General features: G+C 41.2%; 1 protein-coding gene and 1 pseudogene across 1 annotated transcript in view; both read right to left on the bottom strand.

Moving 5' to 3' along the window:
- The window catches only part of TAF1 (TATA-box binding protein associated factor 1), a 103,296-nt gene that overhangs the window by 37,546 nt on the left and 37,809 nt on the right, over nucleotides 1-27,941 (bottom strand). The window contains exons 19-24 of the mRNA XM_049767136.1: nucleotides 14,713-14,862; nucleotides 14,403-14,522; nucleotides 10,478-10,653; nucleotides 9,567-9,745; nucleotides 2,663-2,876; nucleotides 2,064-2,229 (exon numbers count right to left, since the gene is read on the bottom strand). Of these exons, the coding sequence (XP_049623093.1) occupies nucleotides 2,064-2,229; nucleotides 2,663-2,876; nucleotides 9,567-9,745; nucleotides 10,478-10,653; nucleotides 14,403-14,522; nucleotides 14,713-14,862 (1,005 nt within the window). The remainder of the gene's footprint in view (nucleotides 1-2,063; nucleotides 2,230-2,662; nucleotides 2,877-9,566; nucleotides 9,746-10,477; nucleotides 10,654-14,402; nucleotides 14,523-14,712; nucleotides 14,863-27,941) is intronic.
- LOC126000031 (uncharacterized) lies at nucleotides 23,399-23,526 on the bottom strand (annotated as a pseudogene).

Raw genomic sequence — 27,941 nt, 5'->3', positions numbered from 1 at the left:
GCAGAGTGAAAGCATAGTGGGTAGGGCATTTGCCTTGCACACAGCCTATCCAGTTTCAATTCCTGGCATGCATATATATATATATATATATATATATATATATATATATATATATATATCTGTAAGGAGGTAAGATGGAGGTAGGAGAAAAAATAAATATATTGGTGAAAGGAAGTTGACATTAGTGATAGGAAATGTGTTGAAAAATTATATACCTGAAACTCACCTTGTAAATCAGTATCTAAATAAATATTAAAGCATTTCAAATATCAAGTAAAAAGTAAATAAGAAAGGAAAGGGTTTTTTTTGTTTTGTTTTTGGATTTTGGGTCACACCCAGTAACACTCAGTGGCTATTGGAGACTGTTTGGCATAACTAAAAGCCCTTTATACTAAAATCAAAATGGAGTCTCTGAGAGTCTGAGCAAAAGTGCCTACGTGACAATTAGCAGGCTGCCAGCCTGAGCAGCTAGCAAAATGTGGCCTTTGCCCTTGGACCTAAAGAAAAGGGGAGTCATTGCATTCCTCAAAGCTAGGGGAGTCAGCCACAGGCACCAAGATGTTCCCATAAAGATAGAGGCTGATGGGGCCGGGCGGTGGCGCTAAAGGTAAGGTGCCTGCCTTGCCTGCGCTAGCCTTGGACGGACCGCGGTTCGATCCCCCGGTGTCCCATATGGTCCCCCAAGCCAGGAGCAACTTCTGAGCACATAGCCAGGAGTAACCCCTGAGCGTTACTGGGTGTGACCCAAAAACCAAAAAAAACCAAAACAAACAAACAAACAAACAAAAAAAAGATAGAGGCTGGTGGGCCTGGGCAGAGATTAGATCTTATACTTTGTTGCTCTAAGACGGTATGGGCCTCATGATTGATGAATGCCAGCTTCATGATGTACAGCCTTGTTAATTTTGAAAAAACATGATGTGCCTGTGGAAAGTTACAATTATTCCAAGAATGCCTTGCCCCTTTCTCTTTGTTTGGCCTGACTATAAAAGGCTGTCCCCCTCCCCAAATAAACGGACTCTTGATCGGAACATTTCGCCTTGAGTCTCCTTGTCTTCCCAAAACCCTCTTTTCTTTCAGACTGGAATCCACTTCGTAAATCGTGAATAACTGTTGTGGTCCCCAGCCTCTCCTGCAGGTCGGGATTGAGGTCCCTGGGGGGCCGCAAGTGGCTACTCCTTGGTATGTGCTCAGAAATTGCTCCTGGATTGGGGGACCATATATTATAGTATTTAATGTAACAACATTATGAGACAGGTAGCATTTTATAGAAGAGAGGATAGGCCTGGAAAGGTAAAGTTCTTGAGGCATTAAATGGCGAAATCAGAACCTGAATCCAAGTCTTCTATTTCCAAGTCCATGGCTCTTTCCACTGTACCACAGATGCCCCATTTTATGATACAATTACATTGACTTCACAGCTACCCAAAGTATATAGAACAACGTGTATTGTATGCTTTTCTCTATTGCTTCTGTAATTTTTTGGAGTACTACTGGGAATTGAGCCCAGTACCTCACACATGCAAAGCAAGTGCCCCACTACTTACTACATTCCAAGCCCTGCTGCTCCTTTATACAATTTTAAAATATGTATGATACACTTACGTAGATAGATACACATAAATGTATGTGTCTATGTCTCTCAAGTATGCCAAACCTGCCTGAACTTCTACAAAAATTGCTGATGAATATAAAACACCACCAACTAATGGTACCATTATTAGGTCTGGTGTTGTTAGTACCAGTCACACAAGCATTGATTACTCCCAAGTAACTACATCAATTCAAACTAATTTTCCTTTGTTTGGGGGACATACTCCTGACTCTGTGCTTAGAGATAACTCCTAAAGGACTCAGAACTATATGGGATGCCAGGGTTCAAACATAGGTTGGCTACATGTAAAGCAAGTGCCATACCCACTGTACTATTACTCCAGCCCTCATCAAACGAGATATTGAAACTTTTTGTTCTCATTCCCAGCAAGGAAGGATGTTAAAAGTTAAGGGAAAGCATGAGTCCTTTCCTTGCTTTGTGATTTATGTTCATGCTACATTACACTTACTTTTAGGTCAGGGCGCTCCTTCATTTTCTTAGGCTTCTTCTCAGGAGGACCCTTAAGCTTCTCTTTTTCCTGATTTCGCTTAAGCCTCCTCAGTTGTTCTTGAATCCTCCGCCGTTCTTTTCTCATCTCTTCTCGATGTTGTTCATCAAAAAGGGCAAATTTACGACTAAAGCAGATAAATTATCACAGAATTGTAAGCAAACCAAAAAGAAAAAAACTCTTCTAACATCTCAGAACTAAAGAAATCCATCTAGATTAAAATAAAGGGACAAACTGGCATTCCCAATTCCCACATGTATCAGTCTTCCATTTGGTATGGCACTTCTCAATATAATAAGTAGCATATAACTTCTAAAATTTTGCTGATAACAACCAATCAAAATACAAAGAATCCAATGGAGCAAAAATAGTCTTATTATCTTTGGAATTTGAAATTCCCCCTGTTCAAATCTAGAGGCAGCAAAGTTTCCATTTAACACAGACTTCCAGGGACAAAGCTATAGAATCCTATCTTTAAAACTCAAGGATCCAAAAAAACCCTTAAGGATCCTTCTATCTCCATTCCCCACCAGTATTAACAAGCTACTTAACAGGCTTACATGAATTCCTCATCTTTTGTGGTCCGTATGCGTACATAGGCATCAATGACAGCTGGCTTTCGGACTGTCTCACAGCGAACATACTCTTTCCCCTCTTCATCTCGAAACGTGCGATAAATCTTGAGACAACGGCCAGTGGCAGAAGAGTTAAGACTAGTCACAGAAGCTGTGTCATCATCTCTGTGATTGTTTACTGTAGATGCCGAGCCTGCTGCTGCAAGATAAAGATCTTCACATATTTCCCCTACCACCAAATGATCCTTTTCTTTTCTTTTCTTCTTTATTTTGGCCACACTCAGCGGCGCTCAAGGGTTACTCCTGGCTCTGTGCTTAGAAATCACTCCTGGCAGTCTCAGGGGACCATATGGAATGCCGGGAATCAAATCCGGCTCTGTCCCGGGTTGGCTGTGTGCAAGACAAACACCCTACCGCTGTATATCATTCTGATCCCAGACAAATGATCCTTTTGTTAAGGTTAAGTTGAGACTTCAAAGGCCAACAGCTATAATTCTAACAGATCTATAGTTAGGAAAACACTAACAAAGCACTGATTTGCTCTTTAATATCTTCATTTTATCCATGTTATTGTTCAATTTTTTATTTAAAATTTTTTAATTTTATCTATTTCTGGTTTGGTGCCATATCCAATAGCAGTGCTAGGGAAGTAGGGTCACTCCCAGGGTGTGATATATGGTTCTAGGTATATAACTCAGGCCTGCTGTCACATTTTTATAAAAAAATTATTAAAAAGAGGAGCCAGAGCAAAAGTACAGTGTGTAGGGTACTTGCTTTAAACATGGCTAACTAGGGTTTTTAATCCCAGGTACCCCAAATAGTCCCCTGAGCCCAGCAAGAGATTCCTGCACATAGAGCCAGAAATAAGCCCTGACCATTGACAGATGTGACCCCAAAACAAAGTACAGTGCATTTTAAAACCTTCCTTTGTATAAAGTCAATCCTGGTTTGATGCCCTGTACCATATGTGGTCCCCCAAGCAGTGAGGTCACTCCTGAGCAGAGCCAGTATAGCTTCTGAGAACAGTCAGTTATGGCCCAATCCCCACCCTTATAAATCTCAGAAAACTACTTTATATAGGGGAAAGAAAAGTACTAGATGTGAAATGTGTTGATTCTTCTGAACAACAAAAAGAGCAGCAGGGCCATTCAGGCAAAAAGTAGATGATAAGATCACTGAGTACAGAAGTTGAAATAAACCCTAAGCACAGCTGGTGTGGCTTCAAAATGAATTAATAATATTAATAAATTTAAATGGCCTTAGTAGGTAGAGCACTACCTAAGCCTTGCATTCAGCTAACCATGGTTCACTTTCCAGCACGGCATCTGCTTCCCCAAGTACCAGCAGGAGTGATTCCTGTGCAGAGGCAGGAGTAAACCCTGCACAGAGCCCTCAAAACAAACCCAAAATATAAAGAAACATTTATTAGGCAGAGTGATAATACAGCAAGTAGGGCATTTGCCTTGCACACAGCTGACCCAGGTTCTATTCCCAGGGTCTATGCATATGGTACCCAGAGCCTGCCAGGAATGATTTCTGAATGCAAAGCCAGGAGTGGCTCCACTAAACAAAATTAAACAAACAAAAATAAAGAAACAGGCTACTATCTTCTCGGCAGAAAAACGGTCTGCTCTTCTACCAAGCTTCAAAGCAAAATGGCCGTTGATATTTCCCACGTAGTCAGTGTGGCTGAAACCTCTGTGGCATTTTCAAAAAGCAGTAAGGGGAAGGGAGTTACAGATTCCCCTTTCTGCATGAACTACAACAGTCAAACACCATCCCCTATACCCTCCAACAGAAGCAACCCAGCTCTGCAACTGAGATCAAATAATATAAGCAGCTAAATCCTCTAAGGAGAGATTGAACTCCAGGGCTTTTAAAAATTCTGGGATTTTTTTTTGTGAAATGGGTTTAGATTATGCCCCCTTGCACCCAACACACCACCATCAAAAAAAGGCAGACGTGTCCACTGCTGACATCTTCCCAGAAGGAAAAAAATGACCCAGCTCTTCCACAAAATTCCAAACAAAAATAATGGCCATTGATACTTCCAGGGAGTTTGGAACTGGCTGTTACCTCTGTAGCATTTGCAGAAAGGGGAGGGAGGCAGCAGCCAAATGCCACTCCCTACACCTTCCAACAGAAATGGCCTAATTTGGGGCTGAAGAGATAGCATGGAGGTAAGGCATTTGCCTTTCATGCAGAAGGTCATTGGTTCGAATCCCGGCATCCCATATAGTCCCCCGAGCCTGCCAGGGGCGATTTCTGAGCGTGGAGCCAGTAGTAACCACTGAGCGCTGCCGGGTGTGACCCAAAAATCAAAAAAGAAAGAAAAAGAAATGGCCTAATTCTACAATTTAACCTTATAAAACATTCAAGCCACCAAATTTGTTTTAGATCTATAAATCCTGGACTGCAACACCTCAATATCTTATAGTACTATTAATAGAGTCACAGGAAATCTTATGAAAAAATTACATACTACCAACCTCAGTGACCCTAAGCAGTAACACAGTCTCAATTAGCATCAACCATAGCCCAGTAAATTTTTAGACAGTGACTTTAGTTACATTATGGAGAGATAAAATAATCATTTCAAATTGACCTGTGTTGATTTAAGTTTTAATAATTTCATTTGCCTTTGTGTTGTAACAAGTATTATGAAGCAAGTGTTTGTGCCTGCATGGAGACTATGGCGGTGGGAGGGAGATTAGGGGACACCAGTGAAGGGAGGTCATACACCATAGTGGTAGGTTGCTGTTTGAATATTTAGCATCTTTTTTTCTTTTTAGCAGTTTATTTATTTATTTATTGGTTTGGGGGGCCACAGCTGGCAATGATCAGGGATTACTCCTGGCTTTGTGCTCAGAAATCACTCCTGGCAAGCTCGGGAGGCCATATGGAATGCCAGGAATCGAACTGGGTCTGTCCCAGGTCGGCCGCATGCAGGAAAATCCCTTATCGCTGTGCTATCTCTCCAGCCCCAAATATTTAGCATCTGAAATGACTGTATTATGAACAAGTTGGTAAAGCACATGTTATAATAAAAACTAGGAAAAAATAAGTGAATAATGATCACAAGTTAATAAAACTATACAAGGGGGACTGGAGAGATAGCCTTTCATGCAGACGGTCATTGATTTGAATCCCGGCATCCCATATGGTCCCCTGAGCCTGCCAGGATCGATTTCTGAGCATAGAGCCAGGAGTAACTCCTGAGCACTGCCGGGTGTGACCCAAAAACCAAAATAAACAAACAAACAAACAAACTATACAAGGGCCAGAACAACAATATAGTGAGTAGGGTGCTTGCCTTGCATGTGGCTGACTCGGGTTCAGTTCCTGGCATATGATACCCCAACCATTACCAGGAGTATCATATTTTTCGCTCTATAAGTTGCCCTGGATCATAAGACACACATAGTTTTTAGATGCTGTCCTCCCCTGAACTCAGGCTTCAGCTGCAGGTGGCATTTGCTCCATAAGACACACTTTGGGGGGAAGAGTGCATCTTATGGTTTGAAAAATAGGGTGATTCCTAATTGCAAGCTAGGAGTAACTCTTGAGGAGTAACCCTTGAGCATTGCCAGGTATGGCTCACCACAACAAAATATAAAAAAACACAAAGGAGGTAGAGGAGAGAACTCAAGAGGGTTCAGGCCGCATGCCTAGCATGAATGAAGCTCCAAGTTTAACTTCTAGCATGTCATGCCTCCATCACTCAGAATTGTTGACACAGTCCTGAAGGACTCTGAACACTGCCAAAGTGGAGCCAGTACTGTCTGACCCTCATAACCAAGCCTAGAATCCAGATATCTCAAGGTATAATTAATTCTCTAGGTCCTCTAAGCCCTACTTGGAAAATACACCCTACCCTCCAAGATTTCATACTCAGTCTCTCAGTAAATACATTTTTCTTTACTTTTCTTTCTTTTTTTTAAGCTTTCTTGGGCCACACCCAGTGACATTCAGAGATTACTCCTAGTTATGCCCTCAAAAATCGCTCCTCGCTTGGGGGACCATATGAGATGCCGGGAGATCAAACCGTGGTCCGCCCTAGGTTAGCACATGCAAGGCAAACGCCCTACCATCTGCACCACTGCTCCAGCCCCAAAATACATTTTTCTTTTTTTCTTTTTTTTTTTTTTTGGTTTTTGGGCCACACCCTGTGACGCTCAGGGGTTACTCCTGGCTATGTGCTCAGAAGTTGCTCCTAGCTTCTTGGGGGACCATATGGGATGCCGGGGGATCGAACCGCGGTCCGTCCTAGGCTAGCGCAGGCAAGGCAGGCACCTTACCTCCAGCGCCACCGCCCGGCCCCCAAAATACATTTTTCAATTGTCTGTTTAACTTCTATACAAGAAAATTACAAAGAAACCAGAAATTCCATACAATATACATTCCCTTCTTTCTACTTGTGAAATATGCGAATCAAACCACCATATTTATAACAACCCAGAGTAGAATCTTTAGACTTCTCTTGATTTTCTTAATGCAATTATTTTTATTTTGTTTTTGGGTTACACCCAATGGCACTCAGAGGTTGCTCCTAGCTCTGTGTTCAGAAATTGCTCCTGGAAGACATTAGGGACCATGTGGATGTCAGGATTCAAACTATCGTCCATCCTGGATCAGCTGCATGCAAGGCAAATGCCCTACCACTGTGCTATCTCTCCCATTGATGGACATAGAAACTATTATGTTGAGTAAAATAGGTCAGAGAGAGAGAGAGATAGACACAGCACAGTCTCACTCATGTATGGGGTTTAAGAAAAATTAAGGGCCTGGAGAGATAGCACAGTGGCGTTTGCCTTGCAAGCAGCCGATCCAGAACCAAAGGTGGTTGGTTTGAATCCCGGTGTCCCATATGGTCCCCTGTGCCTGCCAGGAGCTATTTCTGAGCAGCCAGCCAGGAGTAACCCCTGAGCAATGCCGGGTGTGGCCCAAAAACCAAAAAAAAAAAGAAAGAAAAATTAAAAACATTATAGTATGTTGCTGCGGTGGCGCTAGAGGTAAGGTGTCTGCCTTGCCAGCGCTAGCCTAGGACAGACAACGGTTCGATCCCCCCGCGTCCCATATGGTCCCCCAAGCCAGGAGCGATTTCTGAGCGCATAGCCAGGAGTAACCCCTGAGCGTTACCGGGTGTGACCCAAAAACCAAAAAAAAAAAAAAAATGGAGCCGGAGAGATAGCACAGCGGTATTTGCCTTGCAAGCAGCCGATCCAGGACCAAAGGTGGTTGGTTCGAATCCCGGTGTCCCATATGGTCCTGCCTGCCAGGAGCTATTTCTGAGCAGAGAGTCAGGAGTAACCCTTGAGCACCGCCGGGTGTGGCCCAAAAACCAAAAATAAAAAACATTATAGTAGTAATACAGAGACAATAGAAATGAGAGCTGACCAAGGTTATTCTTTTCCATTCCCATCATATTTTGGTGGGCCTATGCAAACAATTGCCACTCTAACACCATTTTTACTGTGCTCCTTTTATCTCTTAAAATTTGAGGTTAACTTAAGCTAATATGCATGTACATGTAAAAAATATGCATGTACATGTAAAAAATACTATGCCTCTAATGATCAAGGAGTTATGTAAGTTTTATGGCTTTATATTGCCTTGTGTGCTGTTAAGAAATATTATAATGTGTTATATTCTGGGGACTTGAGGGACAAAGTAATTGTACATGGATTCTGTTTTATTTATCTTAATGTTCTTTGGCTGAAAATTCAAAGTTAAGATATCAGCAAGGGGACTTCTTCTGAGAATTATGTTATGGGTGATTGTCCTTCCACTGTAACTTTACCTTGTCCTCTTTCTTTGCATCTTTGTTCTCATAATTAAAAATAAAAAATTAATAAAAAAAGAAAAGAAATGAGAGCTGGAAGGACTGGCCCACAATATGAAGCTTACCACAATGAATAGTGAGTTCAGTGGAGAAACAACTACACTGACAACTATCATGACAATGGTAGTGAGAGAAATACAATGCCTGCCTCAAATGCAGGTAAAGTGTGGGAGAGGAGGGAGTTGGGGGCGGCATTGGTGGTGGGAATGTTGCACTGGTGAAGGAAGGCGTTCTTTTTTATAACTAAAACCCAACTACAAACATGTTTGCAATCATGGTGCTTAAATAAATATATATTAAAAATAATTTTTTGGTTCTTTGGCCCACACCCAGTGGTGTTTAGGACTCTTTCCTGAGGGGCTTAAGGGACTCTATGAGATGTCAGGAATAAAAATATAGTTTGCCACAGGCAAGTCAAGCTCTGGTCCTGCTTCTGTAATTTTTGATTAGTGATTTTAATTGTTTTAGTGTTTAATATTCAACAATCTTCTAAAAAGGCATGAACCTTATAATAAAAGGCATGTTGATCAATAACAACACCCCTTCTAATGCAATTTATCCATATATTCTGTATTGTAACTTATTTTCACCATCATTAAAGCTGCAGCCTGTTGCTAGGCATTTCTTATCTATACTGTAAAAGCACACAAATGGCAGTCTCAGAGATGACCAGGGTCACAGCCAGTGGTATTGAGGAGTATGTGATTTTGAATCCAGAGCCTCACATCTACAAGGCATGTGCCATGTATATACATGGGAACCACAGCTCTGGGCCCTGTATTATCCTCAAAGATGAATGTGCAAAATGTTCACTTGACATAGATCATTAATAGGCTTGATCAGTCTTGATGCAGACAGGTGTAGTAATAGACTGGAAACAGCTCTTTGTGTTTTCTCCGACATTCCTAGAATTGCTGGCAAAATATATCTCATCTACAGAATTTCCTACATACATCCCTACTTCTCCTTCTATTTCTGCCTAGTTTAGACTGAGTTATTTACACTTTCAATCCTTATATTTTTTGTTTATGAAGCCACTATCCTTACCCAATAACATTCTCTGTAGTTCTTTCCGCTCTTGCTCTTCCCGTTCACGTGATAACTGAGAGCTGGTTTTCTTATTCTGTAACATGTTCTCAATATTCTTTCCCATTTCTTCAAAGTCACTGTCTTCAGCCGAGCTGCTGTCTGTGTCAGTTGACAAAACTTCAGTTGATGACAAAACCCTAAAAAAAAGAGAAAAACAATGTTAAAATGAGGAGAAATAAATACGTGTTGAAAGAGCTGAAGAAATGGAGTTTTAGAGCAGAAAATTGGGAGATAAACCTTAAAATACTCAAAATTAACTTAGAAATGGCACTTAATAGAAAAGGTTTACAAGACTCGCGAGTTAAGTGGGCTTAGAACATGCTTTGCATGAAGAAGGCTCACATTGATCCTTGATACCACATGGATCCCTGAGCACTGCTAAGAACAACTCCCAAGCTCAGAGGTGGGAGTGCTTCCAAGCACCAGTAGATGTGGCACAACTTTCCACACCAAAAAAAAAAAAAAAAAAAGAAAGAAAGAAAAGCTTTTCAGGGTGTTATATACATTTAGGCAACAAATACAAAAGTGAAATATGAAAGTTACTTTCAAACTCCTGGAAAATGCCTGAGGAACAAATCTGCACTTTTTTTTTTTTTGGTTTTTGGGCCACACCCGGTAATGCACAGGGGTTACTCCTGGCTATGTGCTCAGAAGTTGCTCCTGGCTTGGGGGACCATATGGGATGCCGGGGGATCGAACCGCGGTCCGTCCAAGGCTAGCGCAGGCAAGGCAGGCACCTTACCTTTAGCGCCACCGCCCGGACCCAAATCTGCACATTTAATAGGCATTACCATCTCTTCATTAAGTCTTCAAATGAAAAAGAAACCCTGTCACCTATTGCTTGAATTATTGGTAGCACTAAGTCATACTTGTTCTGAAGATCGAAGATACGTTGACATTCCTCTTTATAACGCTCTTGATGCTCAGCCACAGAAAATCTTGATCCACGGGCAAATTTACTCATGGGACCCTCACCAGAGCGAGCCTGTTCTGTTGACATTGTGCGTACCACATCGATTACTTCCCAACGGGACAACTTTTTTATCTACAAAAGAGACAGGCATATAATCACAAACCACTTGGGGGTTTCAAAGGACAAAACAAGATATACACAAGAGTAAAACAAAAATCTATCATCTAGTGGAGAAAAACTGACATTTTCATAGAAATAAGCACCCAAGACTACAAAAGTAAAGCAGCACAAAGCCCACAATACCTTGTGAGTGAAGACTACAATCTTGCAGACCCAATCAGTTGTAACCCATTATATAAGCTCTCTGAAATGGAGTTCAGAATGGAAATGTTCAGTGAGTGCAAGGAAATAATTGAACAGTTTGAATCCAGCTGAGTTATGCAAGAGCAAGAGGGGCAGCCATAAGCAGTGGTTAAGATTGGGTTTAAAAAAGCTCCACAATGGGCACAGCAGTAGGGTGTTGGCCTTGAACACAGCCGACCCAGGATGAAAAGTGGTTTGATTCTCAGCATCCTATATAGTCCCCCAAGCCAGCCAGGAGCGATTTCCGAGTGCAGAGCCAGAAGAAACCCCTGAGTGCTGCCAGGTGTGACCCAAAGACCAAAAAGAATAAAAATATAAATTAAAAGCTTCATGTAGAATAGAACCTCTAGTACATGAACCCAGACACAGCTGCCTGTCAATTGTGGGCAGAGTTTGGGGGAAAAGCCTCAGTTTGAATCCACCTGACATATGTGAGACCAGCGCAAGGCTCTCGCTGCACATTTCTTACAATGAAGAAGCTGCACCACAATCTTAATAACAGTCCCATACAACAAAGTCCACAGTGGGAAAACTATGCAGAACCCCATCACACCTTATGACAGAAGATGCTAGTTCTGGAGACCCAAACAACACCTGCCACATACATAACATCTCTGATCAGGACTTTAGAGGGGAAATGTTAATGATGTTGAAAGAACTTAAAGAATCAATGGAACAGAGAGCCCACAGACTCAAGAGGATATCAGTAGAAATGAGAAAACTTCAAACAGAAATGTCAGGGCTGAAAAACATGGTAGATGAAATGAGAGATTACAAAAGCAGTCTCATTCACAATTAAACCTCAGAAAATCAACTACCTCTGAATCAACTTGACTAAAAAGGGTGAAAGACCAAAGAAAGAAAAGAGGACACAGTAAATGGAAATATAATCCCATGTTCATGAATAACAAGGATTAGCATCACTAAAATGGCAATACTCCACAAAGCATTGTACAAATTCAATGCATTTCCTATAAAAAACCTTTGACGCTGTTCAAAGAAATAAATCAAACACTACTGAAATTCATACAGAATAAACCTCTATAATCAGCTAAAGCAATCCTTGGGGAAAAATGGGAGACATAAACTTCCCCAACTTCAAACTATACTACAAACTGGTAGTTATTAAAACAGCATGATATTGGAATAAAGACAGATTTTCAGATCAGTGGTATAGAACTAAATATCCTGAGCCAGATCCTCAGGCATATAATTTTTGATAAAGTAGCAAAACCTGTGAAGTGGAGCAAGTTAAGCTTCAACAAGTAGTGCTTGGAAAACTGGTCAGCTATGTGCAAGAAACTGAACTCATACCTCTTTCTAACACCATGCATAAAGAGCAAATCAAAACGGATTAATGACTTTGATAATAGACCTGAAACCATTAGGTACAAAGGAAAATTTAGCATGACACTGAAGCTAAAGGTATATTTTAAAGATGAAATACCACTGATCAAGCACAGATAAACAAATAGGACTATATTAAATTATGAAGCTTAAAAAGAAAGGGAGGAAGGAAAATTGGGACATTGGTGATGGGAATGTTTTACTGGTGAAGGGGGTGTTCTTTACATGACTGAAGACCAACTACAATCGTATTTGTAATCAAAGTGTTTAAATAAAGATATTAATATAAAAAAATTAAGAAGCTTACATACCTCAAAGGAAATAATCAGGATACAAAGAACAACCAAGGATTGGGAGAAATTATCCACCCAAAACACTTCTGAAAAGAGGTTAATATCTAAGATATATAAGGTACTGGTAGAGTTTAACAAGAAAAAACATCCAACCCCATCAAAAAATGGTGAGAATAAACAGAAATTTCCTCAAATAAATACAGATAGCCAAAAGGTACATAAAAATGCTCCACATTATTATTCACCAGAGAGATCAAATCAAAAAGAAAGAGATATCACCTCAGATCAGAGAGCGGGACACATCAAGAACAAGAACAATGCTGGCACAGATGTATAGAAAAAGGCACTCTTATTCATTGCTGATGGGACTGTAGATTGGTCCAGTCTTTTTGGAAAGAGACCTTCCTCAAAAAACTAGAAATTGAACTTCCATTAGACTTAGCAATACTTCTGCTAGGAATATATACTAGGAACCCAAAAACACAATGCTGAAAAGGCATCTGCACTCCTATATTGACATAGCAGCATTATTCACTATAGACAGAATCTGGAGAAAGCCCAAGCACCTGAGAACATATGAGAGGATAAAGAAGCCATGGCACATCTATATAATGGAATACTATGCAGCTGTTGAAAAAATGACATCATGATATTTGCTTATAAAGGGATAGACATGGAACAAATCATGCCAAGTGAAATGAGTCAGAGAGAGGACAATCAATGAATGAGCACACTCTCCTGCGGGATATTAAAAAAAACAGTATGAGAATAATACCCAAAGACATAGAAATGTTGGGTTGGAAGTGTAGTTTAGAAGAAGGACCACTGGGACTGGTGAGATGGCACTAGAGGTAAGGTGTCTGCCTTGCAAGCGCTAGCCAAGGAAGGACCGCTGTTCGATCCCCCGGCGTCCCATATGGTCCCCCAATCCAGAGGCGATTTCTGAGTGCTTAGTCAGGAGTAACCCCTGAGCATCAAACGAGTATGGCCCAAAAAAAAAAAAAAAAGAAGGACCACTATGACAATAGTAGTTGGAAATGATCACTCTGGATGGGAATTGGGAATTAAAAGGAAGTAAAGTGATATATATGATATCCTTTCCAATAACAGTACTGCAAACCATAGTGCCTAAAAGGATAAAAGGGAAAAAGAAGAAATGTGTTTGCCATAGGTGTAGGCTGGGAGTGGGACAACAGGAAATTAACTGGGGAACTGGTGATGGGAAATCAACACTGGTAAAAGGATGGGTGTTGGAACATTAAATGATCAAACTCAACTATTAACAACTTTTTAACTATTTCACTGTGCTTTAATAATAAAAAAAATACAAATTTCATCTAGAGGTTAAATGGAAAGCTTTTGGAAAATGAGCTACTATTGAAGAACCAGTCAACCACAATCCACATCACAAAATACCAGACAATCCTAAAATCTTTTTGGGGGGGAAAGGTGGTGCTTTGTGCCATACCTGGCAATGCTCAGGGGTTACTCCTAACTCTGCACTCTAAAAGTACTCCTGGGCCAGAGAGATAGCACAGCGGTAAGGCATTTGCCTTCCATACAGCTAATCTAGGATAGACAGCCATTCGAATCCCGGCATCACATGTGGTCCCTCGTGCCTGCCAGGAGAGGCTTCTGAGCACAGAGCCAGGAGTAATCTCTGAATGCCGCCGGGTGTGACCCAAAAACCCCCACAAATGGTGCTCAGGTGACTATATGTGATGCCAGGGATTAATCTGAATCTGCTGAATACAAGGTAAGTGCCTATATGCTGTATTATTGTTTTGGTCCCCACTCTTTATACATTTCTCCTAGATTTTCCCTCTATACAAAGCTTCTTAGAACCTCTAAGGTTTTTTTTTTCTCTTTCCTATCTACCTCTTCCTCAGGCACACCAAATTTTCGTAGAAGTTGCTTCGCGTTTTTCAGTGAAAGGCGACGAAGGTCTGCATCAGTTCCTGTCACTGTCTTCTTCACTGGCTGAGGCTCTTTATCATCCTACCTCAAAAAAAAAGATAAGAATCCTAGTAAACATAACTTTTTATAACAGATATATATATATACATATATATAATTCAAAGTCAACTGTTCTTTAGATCCTCCACCACATTCATCCCTACTCCTTAATCACCTAATCACTTAATCAAAACCCTTGATTTTCAAATTCTAGATAATCAGAAAGTCTCACCTTCTGTTGGGTTGGTTTGTTTGGAATCTTCACATAGGAGAAACCTTCACCACAACCAGTGGGATCTGCCACACCAGTCACCTCCAAGAGACATTTGCCCTTCATGGCAGCAATGAAGGCCCTTGTAGTATTCCAAGGAGCAGTACGGACCTGAAGTGTAAAAAATTATTATAGGGCTGTGGAAAACATTGATTGTTTCATACTTACAAGGCTTAAATGGTTCCAATGATTAATGTGTTGCTTCCCCCACTTTTGCTATGCCAAGGATCAAACCCAAGTCTACATACTTATAAGGCATACTTTCTTTTTTTTTCTTTTTAAAACATAAAAGGGTCACATGCATCTCTTTTGTATATCTCAGATGTATTCCCTTACATCTATAACTCTTTTCAAATATCCTCATATAGTGACAATTTTGCCCACTAGATTAGTTATTTGATTGTTTGATTTTCCCCCTGTGAGATCTGTTTTATAAGCAATACTGGTAGAAGAATAACTCTGTATAGATTTCACGTTTATACCAAGTTACGGGAAATGTTGGACTTTATTCGTTGGCCCCCAGATGCACCAACAATATCTTGTGGCATTGCTTCTCTGTTGCATAGGCACATTAAAATGGGAAAATAATACATATGCAAACAAGTTCTTATCTAATAGAGATGGGAACACAAATTTGGTAATGTAATTAGGCCTTTTACCCTGAAAGTTGGCATAATGATTTGGCTCAGGTCTCAGAAGAATGGGCATCGCCCACACACACCTGATCTATGGAAACAACCACAATTGTCTTTAACATTCCCAGGATCCATGAGTAAGCCCTTTAAACAGCTGGTGTAACCCAAAAGCCAAAAAATAAATGAGTAAACACAATTAGCTAGAAATTGGACAATTTTCCTAGATATTGCCTCTACCAGAGAAGACCTACCACTGCTTTGGCATTGACTTACTCCAAAGAGTACTCCCAACACCCAGGCGACTCAGCAACAGTCTGCATGCAGGGCAGATCGCTCTGCATTTAATGATATGCTGAAACTAGAGGATGCTCCACATCAGCCTGACATCGACGAAAGAAATGCACAGAATCCAGTCTTTAAATATAAAAGTCTGATACCAACTATAGCTAAAGTGTGCAAGTTTCACTGGGACCTTGAGAATGACTGGAGTTGGATAGACTGGTATGCCTGGAAACCAGAGTCTGTCTTATGCCAATAAACTTCTGGGGTGAGGCCTTTTTGTAATCAGGTCAAGGTCTTTTTTTCCATTTTCTCCATTTTTCTGAACCTATGCAAACATTGGCGATTGCCACTATTACACCTTTACTATATATATATATATATATATATATATATATATATATATATATATATATATATATATATATATTACTCTTATCCTTTAAGGAAAAAAAACACAACTTACTGAACTTAAAAACAAATTACTGGGCTGGAGAGATAGCATGGAGGTAAAGCGTTTGCCTTTCATGCAAGAGGTCATCGGTTCAAATCCCAGCGTCCCATATGGTCCCCTGTGCCTGCCAGGAGCAATTTCTGAGCATGGAGCCAGGAGTAACCCCTGAGCACTGCCGGGTGTGACCCAAAAACCACAAAAAAAAAAAAACAAATTACTGTAGTAGAGTGCCTGTCGCGAATGCAGGTAGGGGATGGGAAGGGGGAGGGGGTAATGTTGCACTGGTGAAGGGGGGTGTTCTGGTTATGACTGTAACCCAAATATGATCATGTTACTTAAATAAAAAATATATTTAATAAAAAAAAGTCACATACCCAGCCAGGTAATATACAATTTGATGTTTTCTTAAAACTATCCACAAGGGGGCTGGAGTGATAGCACAGCAGTAGGGTGTTTGCCTTAGACCTGGTGTGGACCCGGGACGGACCCACATTAAATCCCCGGCATACCATATGGTCCTCTAAGCCTGCCAGGAGCAATTTCTGAGTGCAGAGCCAGAAGTAACGTGAGTGCCACCGTATGTGACCAAAAACAAAGCAAAAAAAAATATCCACAAGGGAACCAGGAGATAGTACAACAGTCACATTCACCTGACCAGACTAATTTCCAGTATTATATGGTACCCTCAACATTTCCCGGTGCAACCCTGGGGCCTCAGCACCACTGGCATACCCAGTTATCTCTAGCACTGCAAGACCCAAGTAGAGAGTATCTTCAGGTCTTTGTGCTAAACTGCTGGCCCAGTTGGCCATGCATCCCTGGTTGAGCAACTGGATATCCTTGGCACTACTTGGGAGAGCCCCTCATCACAAAATCGAAAACCAAAATCAATAGATTAGGACTGGGGAAATACTACAGCAGGTAGGGTGCTTAACTTGCACACAGCTGACCCAGGAACAACATCCCCTCCCCGAAAGATCGATGGGTTACAAAACTGTCCAATATTCAGTTTGTTTCTTTAAATTACAATTATTTGGAGGGGGATGAGGTGGGTCAAACACAGAGCGCATATGGAGGCTTCACCAAACAGTGCTCAGAGGACCATGCACTGTTGATAATCTAACTAGGGCCTCCCACATACAGAGCATGCATTCAGTTCATTGAGATTTCTCTTTAAATCATTTTTTAATTCTCCCTGCTTCCTTTCTCTTAGTTGTTTTTGTGATGACTAGAGATTCCATATGTGACTGTAGGACTTGCATATTTAGCTATGGTACTTATTGGGCAAGGGTTATACTCCTTTAGTATATGCTCACCAGAGAGGTTAATCCCTTTTTCAGTCATGGTACGATAGATATTCTAGTAGTGCTTGAAAGGGATTGCTGCAGTGCTCACAAATAATTTGTACTTCCTAAACTTATCAGGCTGCAGCATGGTTGAAAAAGTCTTTGGCACACCAGGATAACTGATAGCAGAACTATTAGGAACAGCAGAGTCACTCAACTGTGCCGAGCGCAGATGGTTGTAGCAGCCAATGAACTTTCAGCCTTAAGTTGCATTCTAAACCTCTGAGTTATATCCCAAGTGTCACTGTTCATTTTTTTTTTTGGGGGGGGCACATCTGGTGACACTCAGGAGTTACTCCTGGCTATGAGCTCAGAAATCGCCCGACTTGGGGGACCATATGGGATGCCGGGGGATCGAACCGTGGTCCGTCCTAGCTGCTGGTGTCTGCATGCAAGGCAAACACCCTACCACTTGTACCACCACTCCGGTTACGCCACTGTTCTTATGTATGGTACTTAAGTCATGGTTTTAAGTAGAAGTCAACAACATCTCATCCAGAATAAAAATGTGTGAAATATTGTTATCACCTTCATATCCATATTACTTGTGTTTTAGTTAAAGTGCTTTGTGTGGAGCCAGAGTGATAATAGAGGGTAGAGTATCAAGAGGCTGACCCAGGTTCAATCCCAGGCATCTCATATGGTCCCCCAAGCCTGCCAGGAGTAATTTCAGAGTGCAAAGCCATGAGTAATCCCTGAGTGCTGCTATATGTGGCCCAACTCCTTCCCCCCCAAAAAAAACTTCTTTCTGATTTGTGTGTCTGTGTGTGTACTTGGGCCAGACCTAGAAAAAAATCCAATTTTTTTCTTTCCTAACCCTGGAAAAAATTTAAAAAATTTCTTTCCTGGGACCAGAATAGTTACTAACCCCACAAAATAAGCAGGGTATCAAGACAAAGGTACATAAACCAATCAAGAGTATACACTAGGGGTTAAAGGTATAACCCACAGCGCTGGAGTAAATACTTTCCATATTTAAGGCCCCAAGTTCAATCCCTGGTATGTATTGCCCCCAGCACTGCCACTTACAAAACTAAAATATCAGGATCTTATTTCTATTAAAAGAGTAGGGTTGCTTTTGTGCAACAGGTTTGCTGCCAGATGTTATGAAAACCACACAGCTAAATGCAAGCCAAAATGGGAAAATACTTCATGTCAACACCATCATCATTGGACACATGCAATTCCACCAGCACTGGTCATCTGATCTATAAATATGGCAGCATTGACAAGAGAATTATCAAAAATTTTGAGGAGGCCATCAAGATGGGAGAGGGCTCCTTCAAATATGCCTGTGTCTTAGATATGCTAAAAGTTGACTGTGAGTTCGCCATTGGTGCATCACCCTGTGGAAGTTTGAGACCAGCATGTACTATGTGACCATCATTGATGCTCCAGGACAGATACTTTATCAAAAATTCATAGGCACCTCTCAGGTGCTGCTGGTGTGGGTGAATTTTGAGGCTGTATTTCCAAGAACAGGCAGATCTGTGAGCATGCCCTTCTGACTTACACACTAGGTATGAAAAAGCTCATTGTTGGTGCTTAAAAAAATGGATTCCACTGAGCCAGCCTATAGTCAGAAAAGATATATGAGTTAATTGTTAAGGAAGAGAGTAACTACATTAAGAAAATTGGCTATAATCCTATACAGTAACATTTGTGCTTATTTCTGGTTGAAATGGTGACAATATACTGGAGCCAAATAATAATATGCCATAGTTCAAGGGATGAAAAGTCTCCCATAAAGATGGTAGTGCCAGTGGAACCACTGCTTGAAGCTCTGGATTGCATCCTGCCACCCACTCATTCAATCGACAGACTGGATGTCCCTCCAGGATGTGTTCAGGACTGGAGGTACTGGAACTGTTCTTGTGGGCCAGGTTGAGACTGATGATCTCAAACCTGGCATGGTAGTCACATTTACTACAGTCAATGTTACAACTGAAGTCAATTCTGTTGAAATGCACCTTGAAGCTCTTAGTGAAGCTCTTCTGGGGGACAACGTGGGTTTCAATATCAAAAACATGTCTATTAAAGATATTTTTCATGTCAATGTGGCTGGTGATAGCAAAATTAACTCTCCAATGGAAGTAGAAGACTTCACCGAAACTCAGGTGATTATCCTCAACCATCCAAGTCAAATCAATGCTGATTATGCACCTGTGCTGGTTTGTCACACATTGCTTGCAAGTTCAGTGAGCTGAAGGATATTGATTGTTGTTCTGGGAAAAAGCTGGAAGATAGGCGCAAGGTCTTAAAATCTGGTGATGCTGCCTTTGTTCACATGGTATGCCATTGTTTTTTTTTGGTTTTTGATTTTTTTTTTTTTTGGTTTTTGGGCCACACCCGGCATTGCTCAGGGGTTACTCCTGGCTGTCAGAAATAGCTGTCAGTGCTCATGTTTACTCCTGGCTCTGCTCAGAAATAGCTCCTGGCAGGCACGGGGGACCATATGGGACACTGGGATTTGAACCAACCACCTTTGGTCCTGGATCGGCTGCTTGCAAGGCAAACACCGCTGTGCTATCTCTCCGGGCCTGGTATGCCATTGTTGACATGGCAAGCCCATGTGTATTGAAAGCTTATAAGACTACCTTCCCCTGCGTCGTTTGGTCCTGGATAGGCTGCTTGCAAGGCAAACACCGCTGTGCTATCTCTCCGGGCCCGGTATGCCATTGTTGACATGGCAAGCCCATGTATATTGAAAGCTTATAAGACTACCTTCCCCTGCGTCGTTTTGCTATTCATGATATGAGGCAGACTGTTGCAGTAAACAAGGAGCTGGAGAAGCACAGAAGTAGGGCATGCAGCTGACCCAGGATGAACCCAGGTTCAATCCCCAGCATCCTATATGGTCCCCCACATCTGCCAGGAGCAATTTCTGAGCAGAGCCAGGAGTAAACATGAGCACTGACAGATATGGGGGCCCCCAAAACTAAAAAAATAAACAATGAACAACGGGGCCAGAGAGATAGCACAGTGAAAGGGTGTTTGCCTTGCATGCAGCCAGTCCAGGACGAACAGTGGTTTGAATCCTGGCATCCGATATGGCTCCACATTTAGATTCGATCCCATATGCTCCCCCCCCCCCCCGAGCCAGGAGTAACCCCTGAGCGCCACCGGGTGTGACCCAAAAAACAAACAAACAAAAACCAATGGACACGAAGATAGCTGGAGCTGGCAAGATTATAAAGTCATCCCAGAAGGCTCAGAAAGCTGAATGAATATTATCCCAGGTACCTGACATCCCATTCTTTGTAAGTGGTTGAAGAACAGTTCCTGAACTATTTGACTCAATTGGCTAGAGTGGTTAATGATAACAATGCACTAAAAAGTCTTCAGAAGGAAAAGAAAATGTCTTGTGGGCCATTTCTGTGTGTCAGTTTAAGTTGTTAGTTTTTAAAAATCAGTACTATTTTTTTTTGTTTTTTTTCGGGGGCCACACCCAGTGGCACTCAGGGGTTTACTCCTGGCTCTGCACTCAGAAATCACTCCTGGCTGGGGGTGGGGGGATATGGGATGCCAGGGATTGAATCTAAATCCGTCTTGAGTCAGCTGCATGCAAGGCAAACGCCTTACCACTGTGCTACCACTCTGGCCCCTAAAATCAGTACTTTTCTTTTTTTTTTTTTTTTTTTTTTGTGGTTTTTTTGGGTCACTCCCGGCAGTGCTCAGGGGTTACTCCTGGCTCCATGCTCAGAAATTGCTCCTGGCAGGCACGGGGGACCATATGGGACGCTGGGATTCGAACCGATGACCTCTTGCATGAAAGGCAAACGCCTTACCTCCATGCTATCTCTCCAGCCCCTAAAATCAGTACTTTTCAATGGAAACAACTTGACCAAAAATCTGTCATAGAATTTCAAGAGCCATTGGGGGGAGGGCGGAGAGATAGCACAGTGGTAGGGCGTTTGCCTTGTAAGTAGTTAATCCAGGACAGACTATGGTTCAAATCCCTGCATCCCATATAGTCCCCCAAGACTGCCAGAAGTGATTCCTGAGCGCCACCAGGTGTGACCCAAAAACAAAAACAAAAAAAGAATTCGAGAACCATTAAAGCAAGTTTAATGAGATAAAAACAAATAGAATACTAGGGTTGGAGAGATACTATGGTGGGGTAAGGTGCTTCTCTTTCACATAGCCAACCTGACTTTGATGCCTAGCACCTGACACTGTCTCCTGAATATGGCCAAGAGTGGCTTGAGCACAGATCCATGAGTAAGCCCTTTAAACAGCTGGTGTAACCCAAAAGCCAAAAAATAAATGAGTAAACACAATTAGCTAGAAATTGGACAATTTTCCTAGATATTGCCAAGAATAGCCTCCAACCAGAGTTAGAAAGGGCTCCTGAACACAGCCCAATGTGGTTCTCTACAAAAAATGATATAAGAAAATTACCAATTTGCTTTTTAAGATTCGATCTTGGTGCACGCCTTCCACATGTGATAGTTGTCGGTGTAGTTATTTCTCTAACTGCGCTCACCACTCTTTGTGGTGAGCTTCATGTCATGAGCTGGACCTTCCAGTCCTCCTCTATTTTGTCTCTGAGACTTATTGAAAAATGTCTTTTTTCTTAAAACCCATTGATGTGGGAGATTATTCTCCATCTATCTCTCTCCCTCTGACTTATTTCACTCAGAATAATAGATTCCATGTAAATCCATGTATAGGAAAATTTCATGACTTCATCTCTCTTGACGGCTGCATAATATTCCATTGTGTATATGTACCTGTTTCTTTAGCCATTTATCTGTTGAAGGGCATCTGGGTTGTTTCTAGAGTCTAGCTATTGTAAATAGCACTGCAATGAACATCAGTGTGAGGAAGGGATTTTTGTATTGTATTTTTGTGTTCCTAGGGTATATCTGTAGAAGTGGTATAACTGGAACATATTTCCAGTTTTTGGAGGAATCTCCTTATTGCTTTCCATAAAGGTTGGACTAGATGGCATTCCCACCAGCAGTGAATAAGAGTACCTTTCTGGGCCGGAGAGATAGCATGGAGGTAAGGCATTTGCCTTTCATGCAGGAGGTAATTGGTTCGAATCCCAGTGCCCCATATGGTTCCCCCGTGCCTGCCAGGAGAATTTCTGAGCCTGGAGCCAGGAATAACCCCTGAGCACTGCCGGGTGTGACCAAAAAAACAAAAAAAAAAAGTTCCTTTCTCTGCACAACCCCACCAGCACTGCTTATTGCCATTCTTTATGATGTGCGCCAATCTCTGTGGCAAAAGATGGTATCTCATAGTTGTTTTGATTTGCATCTCCCTGATGATTAGTGATGTGGAGCATTTTTTCATGTGCTTTTGGCCATTTGTATTTCTTCTTTGTCAAAGTGTCTATTCATTTCTTCTCCCAGTTTTTTGATAGGATTAGATGTTTTTTGCTTTTAGAGTTCTGTCAGTATATTTTGTATTTGTATATTTTGGATATTAGCCCCTAATCTGATGGGTACTGGGTGAATAGTTTCTCCCACTCAATGGGTGTCTCTTGTATCCTGGGCACTATTTCCTGTGAGGTGCAGAAGCTTCTAAGCTTAATATGTTTATCTCTGCTTTGACTTGTTTGGAGAATACTGTTTCCTCCTTAAAGATACATTTACTCTCAAAGTCATGTAGTGTTTTTGCCTACATGTTGTTCTATATAGCTTATGGTTTCAGGTCTGATATCAAGGTGTTTAATCCATTTGGATTTTACCTTCGTCCACAGTGTTAGCTGGGGGTCTGAGTTCGCTTTTTTGCAAGTGGCTAACCAGTTGTGCCAACAACACTTTCCTTACTCCATTTAGGATTTCTTGCCCCTTTATCAAAAATTAGATGATTATATGTCTGGGGAATAATCTCTGAGTACTCAAGCCTATTTCACTGATCTGAGGGTTTGTCTTTGTTCCAATACCACGCTGTTTTAATAACTATTGCTTTATTTATTTTTTTGTGTGTGCACCGTTCCTGGAGGTACTGCAATACCAGGTCGATGCGTGGAATGGACGGAGCAAGCTCCTATTCCAGTTCCTAGTGCCAAAAATCCATTTAATATGTTGTCGTTGGATAGACGACATATCGAATGTGTGCTGAGTGCCACTGGGTGTGACCCAAACCCCCCCAAATGAAATTACTCTTGAGATGCCAGAGATCGAACCTGGGTTAACCTTTTATTTTTATTTATAAAATTTATTTATATTTATTTTATTTATTTATTTTAATTTCTGGCTCATTCTTGTCCATGCTCAGGGCACTCCAGTGCCAGTGCCAGTGTCTGGAGTGCCAGGATTCAGGATTAGCTATAGGCAGGGCAAAAGTCCTACCTGCTGTACTGTTGGTCTGGTCCCAACTATTTTTCTTTAAAAACGTATTAAATGAAGGGCTGGCACTGGCACTGGAGTGCCCTGGCACTCCATGAAGTTCCCTGATCATGGACAAGAATGAGCCAGAAGTAAATTCTGAGCTCTGGGTGTAATCCATAAAATAAAAATAAAGTAAAATATTAAAAAGGAAAGCAAGAGAGAAAGATCATGGAGAGGAAGACAGAAAAAGTGTGGGAGAAAAGTGAAACCCATAAAGTAAAGGAAGAGAATACCCAAAGCTTACAGACGGGCAACTACAAAAAGACATGTCTAAAATTTTTTAAACAAATTTTCTAGCAATGGACATTCATTTGAGGGGGGGGTTTGGGGCCACACCTAGTGACACTCAAGGGTTACTCTTGGCTATATTCTCAGAAATCACTCCTGGCTTGGAGGACCATATGGGATGCCGGGGGATTGAACCACCAGCTGGTCCGTCCTAGGCTAGCACTGGCAATGCAGATGCCTTACCAATCTATGCCATCACTCCAGCCCTGCAATAGACATTCATATTCAAAAAAAGAACCTTATACCATACAGCCTATATAAAAATTAATTCAAAATACCGTATTTTCCAACATATAAGACGACTTTTGAAACAAAAAAATAGTCAACCGAAAATCGGGGGTCGTCTTATGTTTCAATATGCTGCTAAACAAAAACTGTCTGAATATTGCCACAAAACGAATTTTCCAACTCGATCCTGTACCAATCACTGCAAGGCTGCTCGGACCGCCTCTCTAACTCAGCCAATCCAAGCAGGCTTTTTATGCATGCAAATTAGACAATGTTCTGGACCCGAATCTACACTGTAAAAAGCCTGCTCAGATTGGCCAGAGTCAGAGAGGAAGTCTATTACAGTATAACCTTTGAACCTTTGCTTGTTGTGATTAGCTCACTGTGGTACATACAGTTGCAGCACAGGAACATTCTGTCTGATACAGCGAATATAGGCCTAAACCTATGTTTTAACTGCAAAATTAGGGGGTCGTCTTATACGCCGGCAAATACAGTAGCTCATAAGAGTATACATGGATATAAATACAATAAAACATAAAAGAAAACCTAAGAATCTTTGTGACCCTGGTTTCACATTTTTTCTAATACCAAAACCAGAAATATCAGAAAATTTGATAAACTGAACTTCTTTTTCAATGATACTGCTAAAACAAAAGACAAGCTACAGCTGAATGAAAAAAACTTTGAAAATAACATATTTGAAAAAAAATAGCTCAAAAAAAAGAAAAAGAAAAAAAGAAAATAGCTCAGACCTAGAATAAAGAACTCCCAAAACTCAGCAATAAGGGCCAGAGAGACAGCAGAGTTAAGGTGATTGCCTTACATGTGGAAGACGTTGGATCCATTCCCCTAGCCCTAGTTTTTTTTTTGTAATATTGAGGGGCTTGGGGCCCAGAGCAATAGCACACCAAGTAGAATGTTTGCCTTGCATGTGGCGAACCAGGTTTGAGCCCCACAATCCCATATGGTCCCCTGAGCCTGTCAGGAATACTTCCTAAGTGCAGAGCCTGGAGTAACCCCTGAGCAGCACCAGATGTGGCCCAAAATTCAAACAAATAAATTAAATTAAAAATAAAGGGGCCAGAGCATTGGTGCAAGTGGTAAAGCCATTTGCCTTGCACGCGGCTAACATAGGACAGACTGTGGTTGGACCCCCTGGTGTCCCATATGGTCAGTCCCCCAATCCAGGAGCGATTTCTGAGTGCATAGCCAGGAGTAACCCCTGAGTGCCACCGGTTGTGGCCCAAAAACCAAAAATAATAAAAAAATAAAAATACAACACTTAATATAAGAAGATATTTATATGATAAAAATTAAGATGGCAAATTAAAGTCATATGATAAAAATTAAGATGGCAAATTAAAGTCACAGTAAGAGACCACTTCAATCCATTAACAAAACCAAATTTCAAAATCATTAAAAAAGAGGAAGAATGTAGAGAAAACCACAGAGGGAGGAGGGAAGGGGTAGATAATAGAGAGGTTAAGTGTCTTGTATGTGATTAACTGATTCAATCCATGGCGCTAAATATTATCCCCTAGCTGATACAGCTCCCAAAACCAGACAAACAAGATTATATGTATTCTACAAATTGTACTAAGAAAAAAATTAACATGCAAAATAAGGCCAGAGCAATAGTACAGGGGGTAAGGTGTTTGCCTGGCATGTGGCCTACCGGGATTTGATCCCTCCTAATACAGGTAGTCCCCTGCCCTCTCCTTCTGAGCACACCTTGGTGTTGCCCCCCCCCAAAAAAAAAAACTAAACTCAAAAAGGACCATGTGCAAAATAAGGACATTTGACATTTATCTTTTAAGTATATACAAAAAGGGTCTCAAAATGGATACTAAACTTTAGAACTAAAAGTATAAACTTCTTAGAAGAAAACATAGGAGGAATGCTTCATGAAACTGGTTTGGCAATGATTTCTGTGCCAAACGTAGAGGCAGGGGCTGGAGGGACAGAATAGAGAGTAAGGTGCTTGCCTTGCAGGTGGCAAATTTGGGTTCAATCCCCTGTATCACAATGGTCTCCTGGGCCCGGAGAGATAGCACAGTAGCACAGTGGTGTTTGCCTTGCAAGCAGCCGATCCAGGACCAAAGGTGGTCGGTTCTAATCCCAGTGTCCCATATGGTCCCCTGTGCCTGCCAGGAGCTATTTCTGAGCAGACAGCCAGGAATAACCCCTGAGCACCGCCGGGTGTGGCCCAAAAAAAACCAAAAAAACAAAAAACAAAAACAAAAAAAAACAAAAAAAACCACAATGGTCTCCTAAGCACAAAGTCAGGAATAATCACTAAGCAGAGACAGGTTTAGCACAAATAAAAAAGCAACAAAAATTAAAATTAAATTAACTGGAACTATGTCAAAATAAAATAAAAATACATCAAAGGACACAAAGTAAAACTTATTATATAGATAAGAGGGTAATATCCAGTATAAAGAACTCCTGTGATTAAAAAAAAGAACCAACTCAATTAAAACATGAGCAGAGAATTTAAATTAACTCTTCTCTTTTTTTTTTTTTTTTTTTTTTTTTTTTTTTTGTGGTTTTTGGGTCACACCCGGCAGTGCTCAGGGGTTACTTCTGGCTCCATGCTCAGAAATTGCTCCTGGCAGGCACGGGGGACCATATGGGACGCTGGGATTCGAACCGATGACCTCTTGCATGAAAGGCAAACGCCTTACCTCCATGCTATCTCTCCAGCCCCAAATTAACTCTTCTCAAAAGACAAATAGCCAATTAGCACATGGAAAGATTTTGAACATCACTAATCATTAAAGAAATGCAAATCAAAATAATAGCAGTATGTCATTTCAGATCCATTAGAATAGAAATAATCAAAAAAATCAATAAAGGGGTGGCTAGCACTGTGGATAGGGCATTTGTCTTACACACAGCCAACCTAATTTCTATTCCTAATATCCCATATGGTCCCCTAAGCAAAACCAGGAATGATTCCTGAGTGTAAAGCCAGTAATAACCACTTAGCATCACTGTATATGACCTAAAAACCAACCAAAAAGCCAATAAGAATTGCCTGGGGCTGAAGCAATAGCACAGCACACAGCAGACCTGGGTTTGATCCCCGACATCCCATATAGTCTCCCATATGGTCCCCCGAGCATGCCAGGAGTAATTTCTGAGCACAAAGCCAGAAGTAACTGGAGTCACTGGGTGTTCTCTCCCCCAAAAAATAAAGAATTGCCAGCCAGGAGTGGAGAAACTGGAAATCATAACATTTGCAGAAATGTAAAATAATGGAAATGCTTTGAAAAACAGAATGGAGAGTCCTCAAAAATTCTAAAAATAATGTCAACCACATGTACTGCAGAAGTAAAGAACTTGCCTTACGTGTGTGGGTTTGACACTTGAAATCAAAATACCAACCTCCTTTAAAAAACTAAGCTTAAAAAAACTAAGCTAAAATTAGAGCAAGCACATGATCCAGTAATTTCATTTTGGGTATATATGCGAAAGAACTGAAAGTAGAACCTTGAGAAGAGTTATTTGCACAATTCTCAAGAACCAAGAGACAGAAACAACTCAGAATATCTGTCAGTGGATAAATGGATAAACAAAGTTATGGATCACTTAACAACAGAATTTCTGA

Source organism: Suncus etruscus, chromosome X (assembly GCF_024139225.1).
Source record: "Suncus etruscus isolate mSunEtr1 chromosome X, mSunEtr1.pri.cur, whole genome shotgun sequence".
Classification (NCBI taxonomy): Eukaryota; Metazoa; Chordata; class Mammalia; order Eulipotyphla; family Soricidae; genus Suncus; species Suncus etruscus.
This window is presented reverse-complemented; position numbering and strand designations above follow the sequence as displayed.